Source organism: Rana temporaria, chromosome 1 (genome assembly GCF_905171775.1).
Source record: "Rana temporaria chromosome 1, aRanTem1.1, whole genome shotgun sequence".
Taxonomy (NCBI): Eukaryota; Metazoa; Chordata; class Amphibia; order Anura; family Ranidae; genus Rana; species Rana temporaria.
Genome location: NC_053489.1, coordinates 681692188 through 681702608, shown reverse-complemented (window position 1 = coordinate 681702608; position 10421 = coordinate 681692188). Strand labels below are relative to the sequence as shown.

General features: G+C 41.7%; 1 protein-coding gene across 1 annotated transcript; it reads left to right on the top strand.

Annotated features, from left to right (window-relative positions):
- The first annotated feature begins 7223 nt into the window (after window positions 1-7223).
- On the top strand, window positions 7224-9491 carry LOC120924671 (E3 ubiquitin/ISG15 ligase TRIM25-like). Its single transcript, XM_040335666.1, has one exon. It carries the CDS (start codon window positions 7324-7326, stop codon window positions 9160-9162), a length of 1839 nt encoding a protein of 612 aa, XP_040191600.1. The 5' UTR covers window positions 7224-7323; the 3' UTR covers window positions 9163-9491.
- The last annotated feature ends 930 nt before the right edge of the window (window positions 9492-10421 follow it).

Here is a 10421-nt window from a genome sequence, read left to right as displayed (position 1 = left end):
TGCGGCGGACATAGCCGCAATGCACACTGGGATATGTAGGCGCCCGGCGCATGCGCAGTTCATAAAAAACGTCAATCACGTCGGGTCAAGCCTCATTACCATAAAACACGCCCCCAGGATGGGGGCGTGGTCTAGCCGAGCTCAGGTATGGCAGCTTGAACGGAAAGCTCCCGCCGCCACGGACGAAGCTTTGAACATATAGGCGCCGGTAAGAGGACCGATCATCCCATATTGGCCACTTGACATCCCGTAACCCCAGGGAATCTTTTGATACCATTTTTACCCGAAACGGAGGACTCTTGGGGCAATTACCACTACTTGATCTGTTCAGCCCTATACCGCAATGGCGGAATCACAGAATCTCCCCCTTGGGAACAACGGAGCTCATTTACTGGGAATTAATCAAATTCCCACATACGGTGATCGAGTACCGGCAACCAAGAGCGAGGTACAACGAAATCTAAACCTGGATGATTTAAACTTGGTTGCGGCAGACATAAAAACCACGCTGACAGCTGTCATTACAAAACTGAGTGTGGAGATCCGCGCAGTTACAGCGCGAGTACAAGAGGTGGAATTACATACTGCGCAACAAGGAGCAGCGCTGCGTCATGTAAATTCTAAAGTTAATGCCAATACCCTACACCTTAGGGAATTGAATCGCCAAGTAGAGGAATTGGAAAATCGCAGCAGGAGGCATAATGTGAGAGTGAGGGGACTCCCAGAATCGGTGGAGGCAGATCAAATTACTCCAATAATAACTGGAATTTTTAACAACTTATTAGGACGTCCTCCGCAGACTACCATCAATATGGAGCGCATCCATAGAGCGCTTCGACCGAGAGGCAAACCATCTGATCCCCCCAGAGACATAATCTGTCACATAGACGATTTCTTACTTAAGGAAAACATACTCAGAAATGCTAGACTAAGAGCTAAATACGTGTATGAAGGAAACGTCATCTCCTTTTATCAAGACTTGTCTCATATTACCCTGCAGAATAGGAGGGATGTGAAACCACTCCTAGACAAATTGCGTGACAAGGGGATCATATACAAATGGAAGTTCCCATTCGGTCTACAAGCCAATAATCAGGGTCACATTGCGGTTCTGAGAGTACCGGAGGACCTACGGTCATTCTGCAAAACGATGGATATAGAGTATATGGATTTGCCAAATTGGTATGCAGACTTTAGAGCTAAGACTCCCGCAAAAGACGAAGCTAGAGATGATCTGATGGAAACATCCTCCTCCAGGGTCCGGAGACGACGTTCCCAATCATCGGACGACAGACAGCCACCCGGCGCAGATTCGGTGAACGATCCTCGAGCTACAACTACACCTAAGCCCAGGAGGGCGAGGAAAGAATATTAATAATTTGAATTGTTTTGTTTTACTTAAGCCTAGAACTGTTTTCCGTTCTCCCTTTTCTCCTAATTTTCACATTAATTCTAGGTATAATATCTGAAGGGTTATTGAAAAGTAACTTCGTTTATACTGGCAGGGCACTTTTCAAATAATATGTCTTATTTCTTGACGTATTAGGTTTAAAGCGCCCTTTTATATCCACATTTTCTAGACTACCAGTTATACCAGTCTTGTGCATTATTTTCCTTTAGTGAACCCAATTTGCATTATAGCAATGAATTCCCTGCATTGGCAATGTGTTTGTTTACACACAAGCTGATGGTCGGCATGACTACCAGTTATGTGATAATCAAACTGAGTGAGATGACCTGTACATGTACGCATCACTCGTGGTTCTTGTTCAATATATGTTTATCTATTTTTCAGTAGGGTGAATGGTTAACTTTTGTAATATATATGTCTTATTTCTTGACATATTAGGTTTAAAGCACCCTTTTAAATCCACACTTTCTGGACTACTAGTTATACCAGTCTTGTGCATTATTTTCCTTTAGTGAACCCAATTTGCATTATAGCAATGAATTCCCTGCATTGGCAATGTGTTTGTTTACACAGAAGCTGATGGTCGGCATGACTACCAGTTATGTGATAATCAAACTGAGTGAGATGACCTGTACATGTACGCATCACTCGTGTTTCTTGTTCAATATATGTTTATCTATTTTTCAGTAGGGTGAATGGTTAACTTTTGTAATATATATGTCTTATTTCTTGACATATTAGGTTTAAAGCACCCTTTTATATCCACACTTTCTGGACTACTAGTTATACCAGTCTTGTGCATTATTTTCCTTTAGTGAACCCAATTTGCATTATAGCAATGAATTCCCTGCATTGGCAATGTGTTTGTTTACACACAAGCTGATGGTCGGCATGACTACCAGTTATGTGATAATCAAACTGAGTGAGATGACCTGTACATGTACGCAACACTTGTGGTTCTTGTTCAATATATGTTTATCTATTTTTCAGTAGGGTGAATGGCTAACTTTTGTAATATATATGTGCCTCTTACGGTAAATATTTATTATATACACAGTTGTGGCGGCGGGTAGTGATTTAGTCCTGTTGTTGATTTTGGACTTAGTTAGATTTCAACCCCCAAGTAGCAACAATCTTTGCCTATCTCACCTTTTAGGTATAGGGCATAGAGACATTGTTACATATTATATTTTGGTTTCTATCCTCCTTCAGGAGGTTTCAAAGATACAGTAGATTATCTCTTTTTATTATTTCATTTTTGTTATTTTTCTTCCCCCCCTTTTTTTTTTTTTTTTTTCTTTCCCCTTCTTCCAGATCTGATCATTCAATTCTATTCTATTTACTGAAATGTCCTTTTCCGCTAATAATATGAATGCTGCGAAAAGGAGGATCAAATTATACTCCTTGAACACCAAAGGGCTCAATATACCAGAAAAAAGGTCAAAACTTCTGCTACTTCTAAAGAAATCGGGCTCTGACATAATTTTCCTGCAAGAAACACACTTTAAGACTGATAACTATACCATCTTTACCGATAAATACTTTCCCCACATCTTACATGCCACTAACTCCGATTCCAAGAGCAAAGGGGTTTCTATTTTGATATCTAAACACTGTCCCATACAAATTTTGGATACTAAGGTTGATAGGGAGGGTAGATTCTTGTTCATAAAAGGTACACTATACAACCAATCGGTAACCCTGGCTAACATATACGCCCCAAATAGACTTCACGCCCCGTTCTTTACAGACATAATAGAATCACTAGAACTCTTTGCTTCGGGTCTAGTGATACTAGGTGGAGACTTTAATTTAACAATGAACCCCCTTTTAGACACCTCATCGGGCTCCTCCAAGACCCCATACAGAACATTGAATTTAATTAAAAAATTGCTACACCGTCTATCGTTGCACGACTCCTGGCGCACCATGAACCCCTCTTCTAAAGACTATACCTTCTACTCCCCCCCACATAATTCCTACTCTAGGTTAGACTATTTTTATATTTCGCAAAACGGCCTGGAATTACTAGACAACACTTCTATTGATCCCATGATCCTATCCGATCATAATCCCATTACGATGTGTTTGTCCATTGAAGACAAACCCCTTTCCCGGAAACCTTGGAGACTGGATAATTCATTATTAAATGACAAAAACATAATCCGAAAATTAGATTCTGCAATTTCTTATTACTTCAAGGAAAACTCAACGTCTGACGTGCATCCTCCCACATTATGGCTAGCCCACAAATGTGTGTTAAGAGGCGAGCTGATTTCCTTGTTGGCAAAAAGGAATAAAGATAGGCGGGAACGTATAAAACTACTTACTGACCGAATAGAGATGTTAGAAAGAAGTCATAAACGCTCACTCGCATCAGATGTACTAGCTGAATTAACTACTGCCAGGAATGAATTACTTCAAATATTGGAGGAAAAAATTAAACGTAACAAAGTTTACTCGCAGAAATTCTTTTATGAATTTGGTAACAAAACGGGCAGACTTCTAGCTAACTCCCTGAATGCTTCAAACAAAAAATTTGACAACATCCACTCTATCAATGATCCAACAGGTAAAAAATTAACCTGTACTTCTGATATTACCAGACAGTTCCAAAAATTCTACTCTAATTTATATAATTTACGTGACACAACGCCGAAATTCGACTCAAGTTCAAGGAGATCCATGATCACTGATTTTCTAAGTTCATACTGTCCCAAACCGATTGACCCAAAGATAGCCAAAGACTTGGATAAGCCCTTGGAAACAGGTGAAGCTCTTGGAGCTCTCAAACAACTTAATGTCGGGAAAAGCCCGGGCCCTGACGGTTTCTCGGTTGATTATTTTAAAACCTTTAAAGAACTCCTAATCCCCCATTTTATAAAAGCATTTAATTCGGATCCAACCCAATGGACATCGACCAAAGATCTGCTTGAAGCACATATAGTGATGGTCCCAAAACCGAACAAAGACAAAAATCTAGTTTCCAACTACAGACCCATTTCACTGCTGAACGTGGATGTGAAGCTGTATGCGAAAATATTAGCGAACCGCCTATTACCCCTCCTGAATAACCTAATCTTTTTGGATCAAGTGGGATTCACTCCTGGGAGGGAGGCCAGGGATAATACCATCAAGGTCCTTAACATTCAAAATTGGTTACTGGTATCGAAGTTCCCGGGATTTGTACTTTCATTGGACGCAGAGAAGGCCTTCGATAGGATAGCTTGGGATTATATGCACGCAGCATTGGGATTTATGGGACTAAACGAACGTATGCTACAATATATCAACCTTCTCTACTCCTCCCCAACAGCAAGGATCAAAATAAATGGCAGCCTGTCGGAGGCTTTCTCTGTGTCCAATGGAACTCGACAGGGATGCCCATTATCACCGATCATTTTCGTTCTAATATTGGAACCCCTCCTATGTAGGCTCCGAGCCAATCAAGACATTGTGGGGATAACCATTGGAGATAAACAATATAAATTAGCTGCATTCGCTGACGATGTGCTATTATTTCTGACTAATCCTATCATTACACTCCCCAATCTGTTAAAAGACTTTTCCATCTTCCAAGACATGTCCAACCTGAAAATTAATTTAGCAAAATCCAGAGCCCTCAATATCTCCCTACCTCCAGACCAGGTTAATCTATGCAAAAAGAACTTCCCATTTGTTTGGGAAGATAGAGTATTGTCCTACTTAGGCGTTAATTTGTCCCCCCATTTAGATGACATATACTCTAATAATTTTGTTCCATTATTGAATGTGGTTAGATCCGATTTAACAAGATGGGATAAGGGACTATTCTCATGGTTTGGTCGTGCGAATATAATTAAGATGAACATCCTACCGAGATTTTTATACCTATTTCAGACACTGCCTATTTGTATCCCCAGCTCTTTTTTCACGTCCTTTCGTAAGATTTGTGTAAACTTTATATGGGGTGGGAAACAACCTCGAATTAAATGGGACAAATTGGTGGAACCCAAGCATCTGGGAGGTATCGGAGTTCCGGATTTGCGCAAGTACTATTGGGCCTGCCACCTATCCAAGATAATTGACTGGCAAGTGCATGCTCGATCCAAAGATTGGATAGCATTGGAGGAACTTTCCTGTTTTTCAAGTGCACCTATAAGACACCTACCATGGATCAACCCCAAAAAGATCCCTCGTATAACTAAAACACATCCCATGGTAGGAGCGTCCCTGAAGATATTCAGGAATTTATGTAAGACGAAGAAGGTGTCTTCCATGTATGGACCAGTTACCCCAATCACAATAAATCCTGAAATTTATCTTCCTGACAGTAACGCATCGACATCCGATACTCTTCCAGTAACGTTATACAGAGCTACAGATTTCTTTAAGAATACTATCCTTTTGTCTCTTGAATCCTTCCAAACTACTGACCCTAATTGTAAAATCTCCAATATCAATTATGTTAAAATCACTAGATTTCTTGAAAGGCTAGAACCAATGAGTGGATGGTATAGGCCAAAGACACCATTTGAAACAATTTGCCTTAGGGAATCCCCTCAGAGCCACCTCATTTCCTTCACTTATAACCTTCTAAATTCTGACGTAGACCCTCAATTGGACAACACAAACCTTCACTGGGAAAAGGACCTTCAAGTTTCTGTGACGAATGATCAATGGGCGAATGTATTTAAACGATTGCACAAAGGCACATTGAACATCTGTACACAAGAAAACGGATACAAAATCTATTCAAGATGGTACAAGACCCCGTTGGTCATTCACAAATTTAACCCCGACACATCGCCCCTTTGCTGGCGATGTATGGTCGCGCCGGGAAGTTTGATACACATTTGGTGGGAATGCAATGTATTGGCTGAATTTTGGACGGGAGTACATAAATTGATAGTACAAATAACTACTTACTCTCCCGATTTCACGGCGGGACAATACTTACTACACTTGTCTAGCCTCTCTCACTCCGTTTACAAAGACACCATTATAATACACCTCATCAACGCAGCGAGGCTTTGCATACCAGCAAAGTGGAAACAAAATCTCCCACCTACCATTCCGGAATGGATACGTAAGGTAAACCATATTTCCAAAATGGAAGAATTAATTCATCAATCTAGGGACTCTTCAAGATCGTATCTTGATAAATGGTCCTGTTGGACACACTTTGTGAATTCCGCTGAATGTCATGCCTTACTGGAGTCCTGATGGATTGTTCTAGATAAAATTGACCTTTATTCTGGACGTTTTTAGTCAACACATAACAAAATGAAATTATAGAATATGCCTATTGATACGTAATATTATTTACTCATTTCAGTAAACAGAAAAACCTTTCTCTCCTCTCTCTTATCATTTCCCCTCCCCATTTACTTAAGTCCTGCTTTAAATATATATACTTATTAAAGTTTATAATATGTCAGTTCATTTAAACTTATGTAAGACAAGAAGTTGGCGTTTCTCAACGCAAAAGTTTGATGTGTAATGCTTTATTGAAAATGCTTGTACACTAATATTTTGAAAAATTCAATAAACATAATTTAAAAAAAAAAAAAAAAAAAACACGCCCCCAAATTTGAATTAGGCGCCCTTACGCCCGCCCGCTTTAGGCTACGCCGCCGTAACTTAGCAGGCAAGTACTTTGAGAATCAAGTACTTGCCTCGCTAACTTACGGCGGCATAGCCTAAACACGCTAAGCTATGCCGCTGCAAAGTTGCGGCAATCTCTCTGAATCTACCTATCAGTGTTCAGCTTGCATACGGGGGGTTTTATTTATTAATTTAATTGTATTTTTTTGCGCTGATTGCACCTTTCTGCTTTTATACACTTTAAAAAGTGGCTGAATTCTTGCAGCTTAACTTTTTTAATAAATATCGTAGAATTTAAATATCTTTTCTCTCTTCTGCTTTCAGTCATGGCGTCTGGTGATCTGAGGAAGGAGCTGGAATGTTCCATCTGTCTGGACATTTATACAGATCCTGTAACCCTGAAATGTGGACACAACTTTTGCCGGGACTGTATTGGTCGTGTGTTGGATACACTGGAGGGGTCTGGAGGTTTTCCCTGTCCTGAATGTAGAGAAGAGTTCCAGGATCGGCCTGCACTGCGGAGGAACATAACACTGCGTAACATTGTGGAGAATTTCCTGTCTGCTCAACCAGATCAGAAATCTGAGTTCTTCTGTACTTACTGTATTCACACTCCTGTACCTGCTGTCATATCCTGTCTGCTGTGTGACGCTTCTCTGTGTGACGATCACCTGAGAGTCCACAGCAAGTCACCAGAACACGTCTTATGTGAGCTCACCTCTTCACCGGAGAACAGGAAATGCTCCGTCCATAACGAACTACTGAAGTATTACTGCACGGAGGACTCCACTTGTATCTGTGCATATTGCAGATTGGCCCTAGAACATCAGGGACACCAGGTGGAGACTCTGGATGTGGCCTCTGAGATGAAGAAGAAGAAACTGAGAAATGTTCTTCAGGAACTGGGGATAGGAAGAGAGGAGACGGAGAAAAGAGTCCAGAGTCTGCAGGAACACAGGAGGAAAGTACAAGGAAAAGCAGATGATGAAACAGAGAAAGCCACTGTCCTGTTCAGAGACCTCAGGAGACGTCTGGAAGACCTGGAGAAGAGAGTCCTGAATGAGATCTCCAGACAGGCAGAGCGGGTCTCTCTATCACTGTCTGATATGATCCAACAGCTGGAAATAAAGGAGGAGGAGCTGTCCAGGAAGATGGAGGACATTGAGGAGCTGTGTAACATGACGGATCCACTGACTTTTCTACAGGAATCAGACAGAGGTGACTTTTGTGATATGGAGGTTAGAGATAAGGAGAAAGAGAGACATGATAGACTCCTCCATGATGGAGGGGATCTGGATGTGGCGAGAATCTCGCACACATTACACACAGGTTTATCTGATATCATGTCTGGGGTAAATGTACAGAAATGTACAGACACAGAGGTTTATCCACATTCTTCTACAAAGGAAATGGTCCCCTCCGTTGCTAAACAACGTAGGAAACGTCCCCAACCCACTTACACCATACAACCCTCCTCCACCATACAACACTCACACCGCCAGGCTGGAGGACCAAATATTGGGGCTGTACAGCAAACATCGGTGTTTGCAGACATATTACTGGATGCGCAGACAGCTGGTAATCATCTACAAGTCTCAGGTGATAGGAAAACAGTGTCCAGGACCGCAAATCCGATGCCTCCAAATAGCCCGGGGAGCTTTCGGTGTTCTCAGGTGATGAGCAGTCAGAGGTTTTCCTCAGGGAGACATTACTGGGAAGTGGATTTTGGGGGGTCAGAGATCTGGAGAATTGGAATGTGTTACCCCAGTATAGCTAGGATCGGATATCATTCACAGATTGGCTATAATGAGAAGTCCTGGTGTTTGGAGCGGAGGAAGAATAATCAGTACTCAGTGATACATGACTTCAAGCCGGTCCCATTACCCGGCTATCTTTTCAGTTGCAGAGTCAGGATAGAGCTGGATTATGAGGCCGGGCAGATCTCATTTTATGATCTGTGTGACCCGATCCGACACCTCCACACCTTTATCACCACCTTCACTGAGCCCCTCCATGCTGTGTTACGTGTAGGGAATGGTTCCTGTTTAAATATATCTGGGGGGAAATTAGATGTGAGAAAGCTGCCTATATCTGGGGGGAAATCGGATGTGAGAAAGCCGCCTAGATACTGGGGGGGAGCAGCGGGCAAAAACCACTACTACTGATTTATCTATGAAGTTGTATGCTCGGGGGGCCGTCATCCTTATCCTAAACCTCACTTTACTACCTAGTGTGTTACTGACCAGGAACAAGCATGCAGGAGGTCACATTATTTTGGCTTCATTGGCTGCATGCTTGTTCTGGGTCAGTGAAACTCGAGGTAGTTTAGTGAGGATTGGGGTTAGTCCAAGATCTTTCACCTTTACAGTGTATCTAAAGCCAACTTGTGTTTTCAGTTTTAGGTGGAGTAGAGTTGTATTACAACCTTTTTTTTATTTTTAATATGTTCTACTCTCTGTAAATATATCCAATAAAAAAAAAAGTTCTTTATAAATTTAGGCCAAAATATATACTGCTACATGTTGGTAGAAGAAATATATTAGAAATATAAATATATATATATATATTTTTACGAACAGTCACCAGAGCAGTACATGTATCATCATATGACTGGTGTGGTGGTGATTAGAGACACTGACTTTTGCTTGCTTGAATTACTTTTTCAGTCTGATGTTATTAGAACTTCCGTAATTATCGGGGTATTGCGCGTACCGGCGTATAGCGCGCACCCCTAATTTTGACCTCTTTTTCCTGTAAAAAAAAATGTTATTACATTTTAATACTTACAGTTTTGGTGTCTTGCCCGGCGGCCTCGTCCGGTCCGGCGTCCGTCTGCGGCCTTGGCGGTGTCCTCCTGGCTTCTCCCGCTCTGTCTTCATGGCGAATCCCCGCTTCCCGCACTCAGTTTGAAGCCTCCGCCGACGTATACCGAGCGCAGTACACTCGCGTATATTCGGCCAGGCTCGGCTTCTCACGCATAAACGTCACAGAGTGTGACTACGAGTGAAGCCGAGCCTGGCCGAATGTACCCAAGTGTACTGCGCTCGGTATATTGCGGCGCAGGCATTCAAACTAGAAGCGGGTATCGGCGTATATCGCAATCCCACGATTTTGCCCTGATTTTCAGGGCAAAAAAGTGCGCGATATACGCCGATAAATACAGTAATTTTTTTTCTCCCGATCCTTGGAATGTCTTGTTGTGGAACATAGAGACAGTTGGTCTCCTTGTCCTACAATCTATTTGGAAGTCTGAACATAGTTTAGGCTAATGTGTTCAGAGATAACAGAAATTAATGTCTCTTGTAGTTAAAGTGGAGGTTCACCCGAAAACTTAATTTTTAACATTAGATTCATGCTCATTTTGTCAAGGGGAATCAGGTAGTTTTTTTTTAAATCGAAGCAGTACTTACCGTTTTAGAGAGCG

Coding starts and splice junctions, on each gene's coding strand:
- LOC120924671 (XM_040335666.1), top strand. CDS start 7,324: ATGGCGTCTGGTGATCTGAGGAAGGAGCTGGAATGTTCCATCTGTCTG.